The 18,251-nt window shown below is 42.3% G+C and overlaps 1 protein-coding gene across 3 annotated transcripts in view; it reads left to right on the plus strand.

The window, feature by feature from the left end:
• The window catches only part of LIG1 (DNA ligase 1), a 251,148-nt gene that overhangs the window by 86,247 nt on the left and 146,650 nt on the right, over positions 1-18,251 (plus strand). For all 3 annotated transcript variants that reach the window (XM_075191317.1, XM_075191316.1, XM_075191318.1), the window contains exons 9-10: positions 5,138-5,248; positions 13,659-13,715. In XM_075191317.1, the coding sequence (XP_075047418.1) occupies positions 5,138-5,248; positions 13,659-13,715 (168 nt within the window). The remainder of the gene's footprint in view (positions 1-5,137; positions 5,249-13,658; positions 13,716-18,251) is intronic.

Consider the following 18,251-nt stretch of genomic DNA (forward strand, 5'->3'; position numbering starts at 1 on the left):
AGGGGGGGACTCGGATGGGGAGGGTTTGAAAAAGGTAGAGGAGTCTAGGGAGTATGTTCATCTTGACCGCATTAATACGACCTATCCAGGAGATGTATAGTTGCGACCATGAAACAAGATCTAGCTTAACTTGAGCAAGAGTGTGGGGGAAGTTGGCCTGAAAAAGCTGATGAGGTTGTTTAGTTAAATATACTCCAAGGTACTTGAGTTTTTGAGGGCGCCAGTTGAACGGGAAGGAGCTTTCTAAAGACACCTTGTCAGCTGAGGAGACATAAAAGTCTAAGACTTCTGTCTTGTCCGCGTTAACTTTATATCCTGAGAAGTGGTCGTAAAGCATTAATTCGTCTACAAGAGGAGGAACAGAGGAAATTGGATTAGCAATTGTTAACAGGACGTCATCCGCGTATAATGCTATTTTATGGGAAGAACTACCCACCGGGATGCCTAGAATTTGCTGGTTAGCCCGGATTCTAGTTGCTAGAGGTTCTATGATAAGGGCAAAAATGAGCGGAGAAAGGGGACAGCCCTGCCGTGTGCTATTGGAAATAGTGAAGGGGACCGAGGATAGACCATTTGCAGAGACTGTGGCCGACGGAGAACGGTACAAGGCTGAGATGGCCGTCATAAATTTGCCAGAGAAACCCATCGCTCCTAGTACCCCAACCATAAACGACTAGGAGATGCGGTCGAACGCCTTCTCAGCATCTAATGACATAAGGAGGGAGGGGAGCTTACCCCTGTGAATTGTGTGTATCAGGTCAATTGTTCTCCTAGTATTGTCCGGGGCTTGACGTCCTGGGATAAATCCCACCTGGTCGGAGTGGATGAGGGAAGGGAGGAGGGGATTCAATCTAGAGGCCAGAATTTTTGCGTAAATTTTAAGGTCCACATTAAGGAGGGAAATTGGTCTATAGCTAGAGCAGAGAGTTGGGTCCTTCCCAGGCTTTTTAATGACAATAATATTAGCTCTGGTTGTGGCTGCATCAAACGTGGCACCATCCAGGATCTCGTTAAAAAAAGATGTTAGATGGGGTCCTAGTACTGCAGCGAAATTTTTATAGTATTGCGGGGTAAAACCATCAGGGCCTGGAGCTGAAGAGGGTTTCAGGGATTTAATAGCGGCCAAAACCTCGGTCAGGGTGATATCTTCATTCAAGGATTCTATGTGAGGTGGAGTGAGCTTAGGGAGGGGGGTGGCGGCTAGGTATTCGTCCAGAGACGGCACCGTATGAGCTCTTAGAAGGGTGGGTGGGGGGGCTAAGTTATAAAGGGAGAAATAAAAATCTTGAAACGTCTGGGCTATCTCCTTAGGGTCATATGTAGTTTTGCTCCTTTGTGGGTTGTAAATTTTATCAATGTGGCCTAGAGCCATCTTCTTACGAAGCTTTCTGGCGAACACAGAATCTGCTTTGTCAGATTTGTCAGGGTACCATTGCTGTAGTTTCTGCATAGTAATAGCAGCCCTACGGGAAAGAAGAGTGTTAAGTTGGCCTTTCAGTGAAGTAATCTGAGTGAGTAGAGCAGGGTCATGAAGAGACTGATGTTGGGGAAGAAGAGAGGCTATCCTGCGCTCCAAGCAAGCTATCTCTTCTGCAGCCTTTTTCCTAGAAGCCGCAGACAGGCTAATCAAATGGCCCCGTATAGTGGCTTTGTGTGCTTCCCAAATAATGCCTGGGGGGACATCTATAGCAGAGTTATCTTGGAAGTAGTTGGCTATTGAGTTATTGAGGTCTAAAAGGGTCGTCTGATTGAGCAGGAGAGAGTCATCTAGGCGCCACTTTCCCTGGGGTGACGATGTTTTGAGGAGGTCTAGAGTAATGAACGCCCCCGAGTGGTCAGTCCATGAGAGTGGGGTGATTTCCGCCTGAGTCACATTGGGAGTAAGTGCATGGGAAATATGTATCATGTCTATGCGGGAGTACAATTGGTGGGGGGCAGAGTAGTGGGTGTAATCCCTGGTCAGGGCCGGATTTACCATTAGCCAAACTAGGCAATTGCCTAGGGCCCAGTGGTTCCCAGAGGGTCCTCCCAGGGCTAGCGGTGAGACCAACCTTTAAAAATGGGCCGCTACTTATGGGCCAGTGCTATATGCTTGCACCCCCGGGCTAAAGTCTTCCAGCCAGCCCCTGAATAGGGGTATATGTTATGCTAAAAACTATAGTGCTATGGATTTTTTCGGGGAGGGGGCCCCAAACCAGTATCTTGCCTAGGGCCCCATGTGATCTAAATCCGGCTCTGTCCCTGGTGTCTGAGTTACAGAGTCGCCAGGAGTCATACATGCGGTGATGAGAGAGCAGTGTGGCTAGTGAAGTAGATTCTGCTGAAGTGGGAGATAGTGCATTACTTTTAAAATAATTTTCATATATAAAAAAGCAAATAAGATTGTTTAGGAGATTCCATACCTAAGGGTGTTCGCCCCGCCTGCCAGACTAAGTAGATCTTATTAGCATGCAACAATTTCTTTATAGGGCACCAAGAAATTGCAGGTGGTAAAGGTTAGGTGAGGAGGAAATCCTTAGATGAGAATACTTTTTCTAATGCGTTTTATCCTAAAGAGGTCTTTTTCAAGGCATTTTTCAATATCTACTTGGATAAATTGGTATTTACAGTCAGTCCAGACTTTCTGCCAAAGGTGCTATCTAGATTCCATATTAATCAGGAAGTGGCGCTGCCATCCTTTTTTATCCACATCCAAAATATGAAAATGAGACCATTACATTCATTTAGGTTCTGAGAGCAATTTCCATATATCTGTCTAGAACAGAAGGAATCTGGAGTACACAACAACTCCTTGTGCTGACAACTGAACCTCTAAACAGACTGTCTCCAGTTGGTTCAGATACGTCATTAAACTGGTCTATAAAAGTAATGGTTGCAGGTGCCAGAGATTCTCAGGGGCCACTCAACTCTAGTAGTGGCATTATCTTGGGCAAGCAAGGCTCCGGCCTCAGTGAGCAGCTTTACAAACCAGCTAGATGGTCATCCTGTGCTTCCAAATGAGCCATCCACAGATGCTGCAGGCTGTCCCTGATGTTCAGAGACATTGGCTGCAGGAGAACAGCCCTTGCCTTGCTGCGCACCGGAGTAGCAGCAGATCGCGAGTATAGCCCAACTATGCTTAGGAAACTGCGTTGGGTCGCAGGGACGGAATTTTCTGTTTGCAATGATGGCCATTAGGTGCTGGGTTAGGTGGGAGTTACAGCAGCAGTGTAAGTCCCTGCTAGGCACTAGGTTGGTGGAGGGGACTGTCCTTAAGAAAGCTACCAATCCAGCTCTGGGCAGAGGTGTTTCTTCCCTCTCCCTGCACTCCCTCCTTGGTGGTCTCATTCCACATGTGCAGACCCCAGAACAGCAGCCATCTTGGAGCTGAAGCTCTCAACTTCCTTGCCCTTCCATCTGTAAGATACCGGGTCCGTGGGGATGATCTTCTAGGTTATGTCCTTAAATTTCTTGGGCGCTGATTCTGTTTCACAGGCTCACTTCCTTTTGTTCTTATTGTGTGCTGCTTCTGTCCTCCTTTTATTTCATTTTTTCTTATATCTATGTTTAACATGTCTGATAGGGGGAGATTCTCAAGGGCCAAGGCTGGGGTAACTTCTATGAAGAAGGTGAGGAGTGGCACATGCAACATCAGACCACCTTATGGCCAAGATTCAGGCCTTACAAAAGATGGTAAGGACTCTGTTGGCTGTCAAACAGACTTCGCTACACGTCTGAATGAAGGTTCTGGGTAATATGGTTTCGACATTCGAGGCGGTCCAGTTTGTTCAATTTCGTTCGATGGAGTTTTAAGCTGGAACGCCTCTTGAAATTTAACACATACCAACAGAAGCTTTCCAAAGAAGTGTTTTATCTTTCCCCAAGGGTGCCTCAGTTACTCCTTTGGTAACTGCAGAAGGAAAATCTCTGTTATTATCGTCTGTTTTCAATCTGGGATTGGACCTTATTGACGACAGATGCCAGCCTTTATGGTTGTGGAGCTATATGCTTTCATGTCTGCTTTTAGGGTCTTTGGACCTTTGACGAATCCAAATTTCTAATCAATGTTTTGGATCTGAGGTCAACCTGATGTAGTCATGATGGCGTTATGAACCTCATGGTGGAGCTCTTCTGTTCCTGGCCTAGAGATCCTTTAGCAAATTGGTAGACGTCATGGTGGTTCAACCTGGTTTCTGATTACTCTGGTGGCTATGCTGCCCGACGGTCTTGAAGAAAAGGTGATGGAGAGGCCGTTTTACTCATTCTATTGTCTCCAGATTAGCCACAAAGTGGTTGCTACGACGTTCTCTCTGTGGCCGTAATCCTTTCTCCTCAGAGCAGACCTACTATGTCAAGGACCATTTCTAAATAACTGTTTAGAAGCTTGACTTTAACCTTGTGGCTGTTGAAGCTATGAACCTTTGAGCAAAAGTACTGTCTTAGCGTGTGATGCAAACTATGTTTTGGGTTCGGAAATCGAGTTAAGCTTAAAATTATCATAGGTTCTGGGGAACGTTCTTTGGTGTGAAAGGAAGGGGTTCCCTACGTCTTTTCGGTTGTCCAGGTTGATTACGTTATTACTTTGCGCGTTTTCTTCTGAGCACCTCCACCCGTGATTGCAGCTTTGGGACTTTCCCAATGTACCTGGTGTTCCCCAAAGGATGCCTGAGAATATAGCATTTTTATACTTGCGTTAAATGCTATTCTTTTAGTACATTGGTGGACACACAGGACATTCACTCTTTACGTGTACATTCACCCTTTACGTTCTGTGTTCTCCTTATTGGGCAATGTTGTGTTTTTTGTGCAGAAGGTGGTTGTTTGTTCTTTTGTTTACTTTTTCTCTATTGCTCCTTTTCTGTGGCGTTTGGTTAAACAAATTGAGGTTTTTAAGGCAGAGGGGGGGGAGCTATGGTGAACTGTTAATAAGTCTAAAAAGTGGTCGCCCACTCTATGTTATATTCCAATGTACCTGCTCTCCCCCTATGGACTAAGACAATTTTTAGTGTAAGTATAAAAAAATCAGTTTTCTCTTTATTGTAGTTTAATAAGAAATGTATAATTGACTCATGCACAAGTAAATGATTAAAAAAGTTGATTGGTTCACTTTTTTGAATTGCACTGCTGATTTTAGGATATATGTTATAATTTATTTTAGTTTCTTTGGAGTCCTAAAGCAAGAAAAAGAAAGAGATAAACAGGCAGATTATAAGCCATCCAAAAGTGGTTATCATCCCATAAATGATGCCTGTTGGATTAAAGGCCAGATGTAAGTATTTTTTTTTATTATTACACAATGTGTTTATTTTTTTAAAAGCTTTTCAGCCACCCTTTGCTGTGTTTATGGCACTTACCAACTGGATTTCCATTATAATCTGCAAGTGTATATTACATTTGAAAACACATAAGACCTGCTTTTATTTAGTCTTTTTTTGTAGTGTGTAACAGAAATGTTTCATGTCCTATCCTCATAACTTTCTCAAGTTTACATTTTCTACCTTTACAAATTTGTCCCCAAACAATCAGATATTTTTACCCCTATAATTTAGACGTGGACAAAATTGTTGATATTGTTATAGATTATTGAAACAATGCTTCATTCCAGAGGGGCAGTGGAGGGGGACACAGCGTGAGAGAGGGACAGTGGAGGGGGACACAGCGTGAGAGAGGGACAGTGGAGGGGGACACAGCGTGAGAGAGGGACAGTGGAGGGGGACACAGCGTGAGAGAGGGACAGTGGAGGGGGACACAGCGTGAGAGAGGGACAGTGGAGGGGGACACAGCGTGAGAGAGGGACAGTGGAGGGGGACACAGCGTGAGAGAGGGACAGTGGAGGGGGACACAGCGTGAGAGAGGGACAGTGGAGGGGGACACAGCGTGAGAGAGGGACAGTGGAGGGGGACACAGCGTGAGAGAGGGACAGTGGAGGGGGACACAGCGTGAGAGAGGGACAGTGGAGGGGGACACAGCGTGAGAGAGGGACAGTGGAGGGGGACACAGCGTGAGAGAGGGACAGTGGAGGGGGACACAGCGTGAGAGAGGGACAGTGGAGGGGGACACAGCGTGAGAGAGGGACAGTGGAGGGGGACACAGCGTGAGAGAGGGACAGTGGAGGGGGACACAGCGTGAGAGAGGGACAGTGGAGGGGGACACAGCGTGAGAGAGGGACAGTGGAGGGGGACACAGCGTGAGAGAGGGACAGTGGAGGGGGACACAGCGTGAGAGAGGGACAGTGGAGGGGGACAGCGTGTGAGAGGGCAGAGGAGGGGGGACAGCATGGCAGAGGGGGCAGTGTGAGAGGGGGCAGTGTGTCTGGATGCAGAGGGGGCAAAGTGCCTGAGGGCAGAGTGTCTGGATGCAGGGGGGGGGATTTTTGCATACAACTAAAATAAGTATTTCTGTCCTGACCTAAATACTTATTACAATTTTTCGACCCAACTACTTCTAAAACAGGACTGCTCAATAATTATTTTGGAGGGGTGCCTTGAAAAAATTTGGAGACTCTAAGGGTGCCGCGAACTGCAAAAGTTTGGGAACCACTGGATTAAAGCAAAGAAACAGTGAAAAGAGATTTTTATTTTTTTTATTCTCAATTGAGATTCTAAATAGACTGAACAGATTGTTGTACCCCTAAGAAAATATTTTAGAGATACTTGGATAATATTTAAAACGTAATGCTTTCTTGAACTAGCATCACATGTCTCTTTAATCTTCTGATCATTCAGCTTATTTAAATGGAAAAAAAAAGTATTGGCTCTGCTGTTTGGTATCATTGTGTGCAAAACACTGAACATGGACCAGAAAAAGCGAAGGAATGAGTTGTCTGAGGAGATCAGAAAGGAAATTATAGAGGAGCATGGTAAAGGCTATAAGACCATCTCCAAGCAGCTTGATGTTCCTGTAACTACAGTTGCAAGCATTAAGAAGTTTAATGTCCATGGGACTGCAGCCACATAGAAAAATGACCTCAAATTAAACAGAAGTCACGAGAATGGAAGTTTTCATTGCCTCTTTTTCTACCAGAGAGATACAAGCTAAACTCCAAGGTCATTGTATGCTTGTCTGATCGCACAATCTGACACTTTTGGAGCGACAATGGACTTCATGAGGAAAGACCTAGACTGCATTTTGCTAAAATGCATATTGATAAACCACAATGCTTCTGGGATAATGTCTTTTGGACAGGTGAGAACAAACTGGAGCTCTATGTCCTCAGACAGAAAAAAAATGAAGTTTATAGAGAAAAAAAAAATATCAGTTATTTATATAACGCCACTAATTCCACAGTGCTGTGAGGCAGAAGTATTAGCCACTGAGCAACTGTGCTGCACAAATCTACCCATATCTACATTGGGAAGGCTCTGTTGTGTTTTGGGGCTGCTGTTCTGTGTCTAGCACAGGATGCCTTAAATCTGTGCAGGGCACAATGAAATCTCATGACTATGAAGGTATTCTGGAGTCAAACACATTGTCCAGTGCCAGAAAGGTCTGTCTCAGTCGCAGGTTATGTGTTCTCCAATCGCATAATGCCCCAAAACATACAGCTAAAAGCATCCAGAAATGAATAAGGACACAACATTGGACTATTCTGAAGTCTTTCTTTAAGCCCTGATCTGAATCCTATCAAACATCTATGGAAAGAGAGGAAACATGCAGTGTGGAGGAAGGCGCCCATCAAACCTCAAACAGCTGGAGCAGATTTCTTATGATGAGTTGGCCAAATTACCTGTTTACAGTTGTAGAAATCTCATTCAGAGCTACAGAAATCGCTTGATTGCAATGATTCCTGCTAAAGGTTGTGCAACAAAATATTAGGTTATGGGTTCCATCATTTTTGTCCATACCATTTTCATTTGCTTTATTTAAAAAGTTCTGTTATGGGGGGAAAGAAGTAAAGATACCTGACATTTTTAAGTTTAGCTGCCTTTTAAAGGCATTGTAAACGTTTTTTTGGAAACAATTCCTAAGACAAGTTGAAGGTAAGGCACTTGGACAGGAATTATCACAATTTATCAAATTAATTTATACTTACCTGATTAACCTTCAATCATTTTTGTGGGTTTTTTTGTACAGTACGAGGCAACAGTTCAAAATCTATTCCAACAATTTATTTTAAGTACAAAGTTGCAGGACCCGGGATAGAAACAAAACATTGGAATAGAATGAGAGCGCATACGCTTCATGAAGGCTCTTGTCCCATAAGATCATAAGAAGGACCCAGAAGCAGCTACAGACTTGCACAAATATGCATTTACAAAGAGAAAGCTAGAGTCGTTGGCGTCCTTGTTCGACCAGAGTGGCCTTTTCGAAAAATACCAGGGGTGGTCCATATGGCATCACATTTAACTTGTTTATCATGGAGGCAGTAGGCATTGCTTTCCAAACATACAATGTGCCAGTTGGCTTTTTTGAGGTTCGTGTTAGAGAGGGGGCCTTGTTACTTCCAATTTGTAGCTATTTGTGTTTTTTGCAGCTGTGAAAATTACATACCAAATATTTGGTTTGGTTGTCCATTTCTTGAGGGGGATGAGAAAGCAGAAAGATCCAGTGGTCTTTGGATATTGGTTGTTCTGAAAGTGAATTAATGATAGAATGGATCTTGGTTCAGCTAGGAATAATACGTGGACAAGTCCTCCAGAGGTGGAAGAGTCCTCCTGTAGCCACAATTCCGCCAGCAATTCAGGTCAGAGGTTGAGATCATTTCAGATAGGTTTTTCAAGGGGTATAATACCACCTACAGTATTATTATGAATGGATATCGAACCGGTATCTAATCAGTTTCTAACCTCCCCCCCAACAAAATTCCAGTGTTGTTTTTTTTTTTAGGCAATTTGATTAAAATGGGGTTAAATCCCTTAGGGAATTCGTAGGGGAAAGTGAAATAAGGAAGCGTTTCTTGAAAAAGCACAAGGAACAGGGGTCTAAGAGAAAAAAAAATTGCAAAATATGGCATCTAGAGAGGCCTGGGTATTTTGTATGTTAAGGCCATAAGCAAGTCTAATACCAGCCTGTCTCCATTGTTTAAAAGGAGTTGAGAGACCCAGGGAACTACGGATTTTCCCAAAGTGGGGTAATAGGGAAGATTGTTGTAGATAATTTAAACTGAGAATAACTTGAGTCCCTTAGAGATGAGGGAAGAGAATTTTTGGTTCGGGAGTCCTATAATTTTTAGGTAATTCCCAGATTGAGGCACGATATTGCGAGTGTATAAAGTTAGTTTCAAGATATACCTATGCAATGGTATCGGGTGGAACAAATGTTGCTGCTAGTTGGCTCAGGTGTTAGAGCTTAATATCTGGAAAGCCTCTGCCTCCCCTGTTCCTGGGCTTCTTCAGTACAGACCTAGAGATTCTGGGTGTTTACCATTATAGATAACTTTAAGAAAGACCTATTGTAGGACTTTAAAAATCACACTTGGGAGGTTGACCAGTAGGGTCTAAAAAAGATACAACCGTTTTGGGATCATGTTAATTTTAATTGCTATTTATCCTCCCGAGCCATGAAATAACATTTCAGCCATGTAGCCAGGTCTGATTTTAACTTTAGCAATAAGTTAAGAAATTCTCCTGGTATAGGTGTTCGCAGGAAGTAGTAATATGTACTCCTCAGGATTTTATTTGACGGGTTTGTCATTTATTAAGTTTGATATTGGCTTGAATCTTTTCCTTAATAAGCTCTGGTGTGTTCAACATCATGGCCTCTGATTTAGAGAAGTTAATTTTATATCCAGAGAGACTGCCAAATCTATCTGTTAGTTCATATAATGCAAGAATAGAAGTCTGGGTGTTGGTGAGACAAAAGAATGTCATTCGCAAGTAAGGAGACTTTATATTGCTGCCTCCACTTAACATATAGATTTGCAGTTTCTATTTCGCTATGCAAGGGGCTCTATCACCAGAGCGAGGACAAAAGGGCAACCCTGCCTAGTCCTATTTGAGATTATTATAGTATAGAGAGCGAGCAATTGACCCTTACCCTAGCCACAGGGGTAAGAATAGAGAGCAGCAGCTCAAGTGAGGAATTAATTTGTTAATCCAAAGATCTTTAGCGCTTGAAACATAAACCTCCAGGATATTCTGCCAAAAGCTTTCCTAATGTCTAATGATAAAATGGTCGCTTGCAATTCTTCTTCTTTTATAATTTGTAGGAGATCAATTGTTCTTCTTGTGTTATTCCTTGGGATAAAGACCACTTGATCATAATAGATAATTTCTGGAAGGATCCTGTTTAGGATCTTGGCATATAGTTTAATATCACTGTTAAGCAATGATACAGGTATTGAAATTGTTGGGTAGCACTATTCCCAAAATAGTGATGAGCTCATAGTACTGATGGTGTTTAAATGATATGCTGTGGATGTTACTCAAGGGCAGTGATGAAGACAATAGCTGTCTAAACTAGATGAATGACACTATCCTATTTTCAGTGGTCAACCCACCAGACAACATCAATCCCAACAGATAACTCCAATGAGCGAAAATGTTATACAATGCAATGGTGTACCAAAACCAGGATAATGATTATGCTATGAACATGAGAAATTTGAAATAATCGTAGATTTAATCACGAATGCAGAATAATGGGTACTGTATCATCTGATAATGAATCTGCTCAATGTTGTTCTTAAGGAGTTCTGTATACATGTCCTTTTGGTTATACCCTATATAACCCCTATAACCAAAGGACACATATTCGGGACTCCTTAAGGACACCATTGAGCAACACTCTGACTGAGAGGAAGCATGTGACTGAATCCAAGATGGCAGCACCCATGCACTGTTTTTGGAGGGTTCTCTAAAGTGGAGACAGACTGGATAGCATCCTGCAGAGAGATCTGAGATCAGCAAAGCCTGTCGACCACAGGGACAGCCGAGGGACAGCGGAGGGGTTAAGTAACAGCATCTGCCGATTTTAGTGGGTTATCTAAATGCCATGCTAGCAAAGCTTCCTTTTATCACTGTATGTGGGAGTCAAGGGCGGATATAGAATTGTATTGTACGGGGGGTTGGTCCCCGCCCTCTTTTCTATTCGTAAGGCTGCCTGCGGCTACACACTATGTGCAGGTCTGTTCTGCAAAGACAGGCAGGGATAGTGTGCTGCCCGGCTGTTCTGATTGTGTTTTAAACACAATCAGAACACAATCAGGCTGCATCAACCTTTCAGGACTGGTGGAGCAAGTCATAACTGACATGTCTAAAGCAAAGATATTTACCACTTTGGATGTTAAGTGTGGATTCTGGCAGATTACATTGGACAAGGAACCATCCATGCACACCATGTTCATAACACCTGTGGGCGGGTACACCTTCATTCTAATGCCCTATGGCATATGTACCAGCAGTTAAGTATTAAAAACTTTGCATGGAGCATCTTTTTGAGGGATATCCTTGTGAGATCATAGATGACATCCTTGTTTGGGGATCGCACAATGGAAGAACACGACAGTCAACTCCTCAAGGTCCACCAAAAGAATCTGTGAAATCAACATGCAGTTAAACCCTGAGAAGTGTTTTTTCAGGGTCACTGAAGGTGCTCAATTATTTTTTTTTATGTGCATGTTCGTTTCGATCTCTGGTGATGCCTCCCAGCATGGTCTTGCTGCTGTTCGCCTGCATTGTAACAAACCCATTAGCTTTGCTTCCAGGGCCCTTACTGAAATTTCAGGTTAGGCTCAGATTGTAAAGGAACTGTTGACTTATAGTATTTACTTGCCAAAAGTTTCATGATTTTTATATTTTTTTTATTTTTCTTAATGGACGTCCGGTGTTGATTGAGAGAGACCACCAATTCCTGATTACTATTCTCTATAAACCCATGCATGCTATCTCAGCACAAATTCAAGCGTTTCATACTCATTCTCCAAAGGTACCATCTGGATGTGGTGTACAAACGTGGAAAGGACCTCCATGTAGCTGCCGCATTATCACGTGCTCGGGTGTCGCTGCTGGTGAACCGGATGTTATCCAGTCTGATATCCTCTCCTCCAGGTGCATGAAGGAGCTCTGAAGCAACACTCAGGGATGACCTCTGTCCAAAGTTGTCTTCTGTTGTCCTGCCTCGCAGGCCTTCCTCCTCCAGGGAACAATGAACCACTCACTGTCTATGAGGTTCCTGATGTCTCGTGGTTCATTGTTGCTGCAAATCTATTTTAATGGAGGGGGGAAAAGCACCTGGTGTTATTGGTTTCACATTTCAATTGGTTTGAGATAATTAATTTTCCCAAATTGACAAGTGCCACACTCATCAAGAAAATGAAAAGACACTTTTCTGCACGTGGCCAGCCACGCAACCTACTTACTGACAATGCCTTGCAGTTTGAGTGGTTATGTCCAGATTTTCACCAATGAATGGAACATCTCGCATGTCGCCAGCAGTCCTTGTTATCCACAGACTAACTGATTAGCTGAAAGGGCAGTACGTTCTCCAAAGCACTTGCTATACAAATGTTATGGTTTTGACGTGTTTATTGTGCTCCTCGGTTTGAAATACTCTGAGATGAATTTCCTTCTCTTGCTTAATGGCTTCCATACAGCAGCACCCGCACTATTATTCCCACCTCCATTTTTAAACTTGGACCACAAGTTGAGAGCGACATGCAAGATGCTTTGCAGAATTCCAGGTTGCGGCTCAAAGATACTCATGATAAAACATCTCTTTGTTTGAGACCGTTGTTCCCTGGGCAGAATGACCGCTTCAAGACTGCTTTCAGGTTTGATAGTTGGGACTGTGTAGGGATTTTCCAACAGGGCCAACAGCTATGTGGGGCAATCTGATGGTGCATTGTATGAGCGCAACAAGTGTCACCTCCTGGAGTGTGTGAGCCAATAACTATAACTTGCCTAAACATCATTAGCCCCTTTCTTTGTCTCCAGGTCTATGTTACTTAAACTCTCAGTTTATGCTTTTTCCTTGATGCACACTGTTACCGCATTCATCACTTGTCATACAGTCTTGCACCCACCATTGGTTTTATTGTTCCTTATGGTGAAAAAGAAGGGATATAGATGTATGTTGTATGTGTGTCGTGACCGTTTTATAATTGCCATCCACTTTTTATAATTGCCATCCACTTGTTAGAGGAAGTGTTTGGTTATACAGGAAATCCCCTGCAGCCTTGTTCTTTTTAAGCATGACTTCACTTCTGCAGCTCTTCAGATTTTTGGGGCGATTTGCCCACTGGCAACTTTACAATATTATTAATGGGGAATTGCTCTAACAATTTTTAAATTTCCTGTACATGGTTTCCTCATTGTGACCAGAAACCTCTGCCATATTTGGAGAGATTTATTTGTGCAGTATATGGGTGACATAGCCAGTGATCCTTTAGTGAGAGTCAAACCTTTTATAGCAACTTATTTCATATTTGGCCACACCTGGTACCTACGTCATGTTTATATAACATTATGTCTCAACTGACTAATGTGTTAATAGGCTTTATTATGTCAATTTAATTGAAATTATAATAATGGATCCCACTTACAGTTTTCATTTTTGAGGTATTTCAGAGAACAATATGGGTTCTTGTTTCGTGGAAGAGCACCAGCAAAGTTGTCCACTTCTTCTATATGTTGCTTCTCTAAAGGAAAATAAGTGCAAAGAATTACCCAGTAATTTTTAAGAGTATGGGAATTTTTATTGCTATTGTAACATATATTCAGTGTTTTCTTTTTTTTTTTCAGGGTGCCGTACTTAGCAGTTGCCCGCACATTTGAGACAATAGAAGATGAATCGGCACGGTAATTAAAGCTTTGTTAATGTCCAAAAAACATTGACAGATGAACTGCAGCTGTATAATTTTTCGGTAACAGTTCTCCACTAACAGAATTACAAGTGTCCTGGTGTTGATTATTATTCTTTATATTTAAAGTGCCACAGATTTTATGTTATCAGACAGTCGTACAAATACAGATAACAATCAACTAATACAGTAAACAACATCACAAATGCATGAAACAAAAGTAGCACAGATGTGTGCGTGAAACTGTACATTAGTTCATAGAATGTAGCAAAAGACATGACAAGGACATAAAAGGGAAATTGCCGGTAACCAGGCATGAGACAATAGGTAGAGATGACCCATCCTGTGAGAGCTTGCATTCTAGAAAGAGGGGTGGTGAGAGACCATGGGAGCAACTGGGGTAAAATTCAGATGGTGTGCAAAGGACAACGAGGTGATGAACAAGATGGTAAAAGAGGGGTTAGGATAGGTGAGTGATGAGATGAGTTTTGTGGCAGTGTTTCAAATATTGTAGGCTAGCAAAGCGTCAGGTGAGGTTTTGGTAAGGAGTTCCAAAGGTGGGGACAGCATATGAGAATTCTTGGAGGGAGTGTGGACAGAAGCAATGAGATATTTAGAGAAACAGTGGTAAGGTGGGATGAGGTACACGCCTCTAGATGAGGTCAGAGATGTGTTTGGGAGATGTGTTGGTGAGGGCTTTGTAAATAAGGAACTGGAACTGAATTCTGAAATTGATAGGAAGTCAGTGAAGGTTTTTATGGAGTGGAGCAGTGGAAAAGGAGCGACGGGGAAGGAATATGAGCCTAGCCACAGCATTCTGGATGGGTTAAAAGGGGGAGAGGTGGGGAGTCGGGATGGCCAGTGAGAAGAAGGTTGCCGTGGTGGAGATGAGAAATTTGGCAATCAACCAGAATTTTAGTACTTCTTAAGAGAGGAAGGGCAGATTTTGGTAATGTTATGGAGAAGTAGGTGGCATGACTTGGTGAGGGACTGGATATGAGGAGTAAAAGCGATGGGCAGTGCCAAGCTGACTCCAAAGGAGAGAGATTGATGTTATCAACTGTGAGGGAAATGAATAGATCAAGAAAAGGTTTCTTGATACTAGGATAGATGAGAGCATGCTTCATGGTGGAGAGCAAGAGACTAGTGTGGGGAGGGAGAGGGGGATGAAGAGTTGAGCAAGATGATGACAGGCGGTGGGGGGAGAGGGAGTGGAGTATCTTGGAGGAGGCAGGGTCAAGGGGAAAATGTTGTAGAGGATGAGAGAAGAGGGAGATTTTCAGGCACAGTTACAGGAGGGTTGTGGCAGATGGAGTGGTAGAGAGGACGGACTGGAGGGAAGGTGAGTGGTGAGAACAGATCTCATTGTGGATAGTAATTTTTGACTTTAAAGTAGGTGGCATAACCCAGAGTGGTTTGGCAAGAAATAGGGGTAGAATAGTAGGAGGAAAGGGCGAGCTTAAAGTGGATGAAGTCCGTTTTGGAGCGATTTCCTCCATTGGTGTTCAGAAGAGCTGCGGGAGCATTTTTGAAGGTAGCAAGTAAGAGGGGAGTGAGAGGGTTGGAGTTTAGATTGGCAGAGATGAAATGAGGTGGCTGGGGCTGCATTATCAAGGGTATCAGAGTGTGTAGAGTTGTGAAGAAAGACTATTAGAGCTGGTAAATGGAAACAAGGATGTTGTTTCAATGTTGTTGAGGGGACGCTAAGTGTTCACACAACTTTGGGTGGAGGTCGGGGGAGTAACGAGTAAAGGAAAAGAGATTTTTGTCAGACAGAGGAAAGACAGAATTGGAGAAGTTGAGATGTCACAAAGTTGGGATAGCACTATTTTCCGGGAGTAACCATCACAGTGCTTTGGTGAGGTTGCCTATAGGGAGAGGCCATAGGAGGCAGTGAGAGTTATTAGTTTATAGGCAGCAGTATCGATAGGGCAGTCAAAAGGGATATTGAAATCCCTGATTAATATTGGGAAGGTGAGAAGAAAAGGAAATGATACATATTCTGCTTGGCTTTCCCAAGAAATAGGGAGGGAAAGCCAGAAGAGAGTAAGTTGGAAAAGCCAAGCAGCAAAGTTATCAAGAAATATAGAGCAAGGGTCAGGAGGTCTATTGATGACTTCTACACTATTTTCAAAGTAAAAAGTGTCCAGTGGGGTGAACTTAAAAGGAGGAAAGGTAGTGTTCAAGGAGGAATAACTGAGAGCAAGACACCTACACCATCTCCATAGTGGTCACCAGGATAGGGAATGTGGGTGAATTGAAGTCCCCCTGTGGAATGGTGCAACAGGGGATGCGGTACTGGAGGTTGAAATAGTTAGGAGTGTGCAGAAGAAGGTTAGGTGAGGAAGAAGGAAGGGGGGGTGGGGAAGGTTTGCGGAAATGGATGTAAAAGGGAAGATAGAAGGCTGGGTGGCAGAAGGCGGAGCCACAGCAGATGGAAACGCTTGGGTATGAGGTGTGGATTAGTGATGTGGGGAACCATCAAGGGAAATGTGCAGTAGGATTGAAGAGACATGTAGTATTTGAGGTCATGGAGAATCATGGAATGCAAAGTCCAAATCCAGTTTCTCTACTCCTCATTCTTTTTATGTCACTCTTATGATATCAGACACAGCCTTGTACAGGCTATAAAACACAGTGGTTAAATTGAAGACTCTGAATAAGCTGGTATGGGTGGAGGGAGTGGCCGAGCAATTAGAACAGCACCCCGATTGACAGAGGGGATGTTACAGGGATATGAGCTCACTAATCAAAGAACACCTACTTTCTTTAGGTGAGAAGAAGGTGATAAGATCATAGTTTTTCTATAGGTGTAAAGCACAAGCTTCCTACATTTTCATTGAGAAGCACTGATGAACACTTTAATGAGGGGGAATGAAAAGGCTAATGTGTGGGAATGACTGGATAAATCGAAAACATACAATTTGACAGATCCCTAAGTTGTACAGGTTGATATATGTAGATTTGTATGTTTAGTCTTTGTTTTACAATATTTTTCATCAAATGGGTCTTAAATGGGGAATAAAGTATAAAAGTTTCATAAATCAAAGTAAAGATAGGTTGATATATCTTTATTAATAAACATGATACACTATGAATGACTAAATGTTCTATTTAAAGCACAGGATAATGTGTAAGCGCTATTTAAAAAAAATCTTCAATGTATACATATAAAGTAAAGATTGGCTAACCCATATCGCTGTCATTAGGAGTAAGCTGACTTATTTGGCTGTGTGAGGAACAGAATCTTCATTTAGAGTAAAATACGTGAATGATGAAGTGTTTTCAACTAAATTTTATGTCTGAAAAATAGTAACGGGCTATATGTAAACACTTAAACAGCCAAGCCTTTCTTTTTGTGCCCTATTTTTTTCTGTTTTTAAGTCAGTCATGCAAACTAGGGAAACCTGGCAGTAACCGCCTTAAATTAAACTGTAATGTAATAACTAAATTACGTTATTCTTTTTTTTACACTACGTTACATGTAGAAATGTTAACTACTGAGTTAAATGAATAGGGATTAAAGGGGGGAATTCAATTCTCAGTGGTTTTTTTTACAAGTTTTTTTTAAAGTTCGTTTTCACTTGTTCTGGTGCGCGTTAACGTTACCCATTCAAATCTATTTTTAACGCGCCGTTTTCTTTGCGAAAGCTGTCCCATCGTGGACAAGTAGATGATGCATTGAAAGTATAGGAAGGGAGGTAGAAGCGTTAAAGGCTATTAAGTTTTTTTTTTTTTTTGTGCAATAACCTGTCAAATTGGCAGTTTTATCTTGCACCTCTCATGGCCGTGCAAAAAATTAAAAACATAAAGCTATTGAAATCATGTAATGTAAAATAAATGAAAAATTATATTTGTATACATGGAAAAGGGGATTTTTTTCTTTTTTTTTCTTTATTACAATAGCTAGTAAAACAATTTATAAAATAACACATTAGTACATACATATCCATTAGTAATTATTGTGTTTGTCATGGTATAGATAATTATATAGTTAAAAAAAAAGAAAAAAGTACTGTATGTAGGCACTATAAAATAGCAGGTTGTGTAATGCAATACAAATGTAGGCCAATCCATTTCTTTTATTCTAGATGGCCGCGGTAAACCCTCCCCTCCCGTAAATATTTGCGTGCACCAATGGTTAACGCGCGGGGGCGGAGTTACCAGTTTTCAAATTCAATGCCACAATTTTTTTCTCCATGTTCAAACCCGCGCAACTTGCATTTTTTTAAGACTGCATTAAAAAAAATTCCGCAGAGAATTGAATTCCCCCAAAGAGTGGTATTGTGACGAATGTCATGTTCAATGCAAGCGGCGTATCAGATTTTTTGTTAAATATTGTTTCCGAAGAAACTGTTCTTGACTGTAAGATCTTTGCACTGCGTGCTCTGGGCGACCTGTAAGGGTTCAGCCACATATATGCCATTGAGGGCTGCCTCTTGTCATGTATGTTGTAAATAGAGCGAGGATAAGTGAATAATGAAATGGCGCAACAGTCCATAATTAAAGTCCCGGCAAGATGTACTTGTATATG

The sequence above is a fragment of the Mixophyes fleayi genome, chromosome 11 (genome assembly GCF_038048845.1).
Source record: "Mixophyes fleayi isolate aMixFle1 chromosome 11, aMixFle1.hap1, whole genome shotgun sequence".
Lineage (NCBI taxonomy): Eukaryota > Metazoa > Chordata > Amphibia > Anura > Limnodynastidae > Mixophyes > Mixophyes fleayi.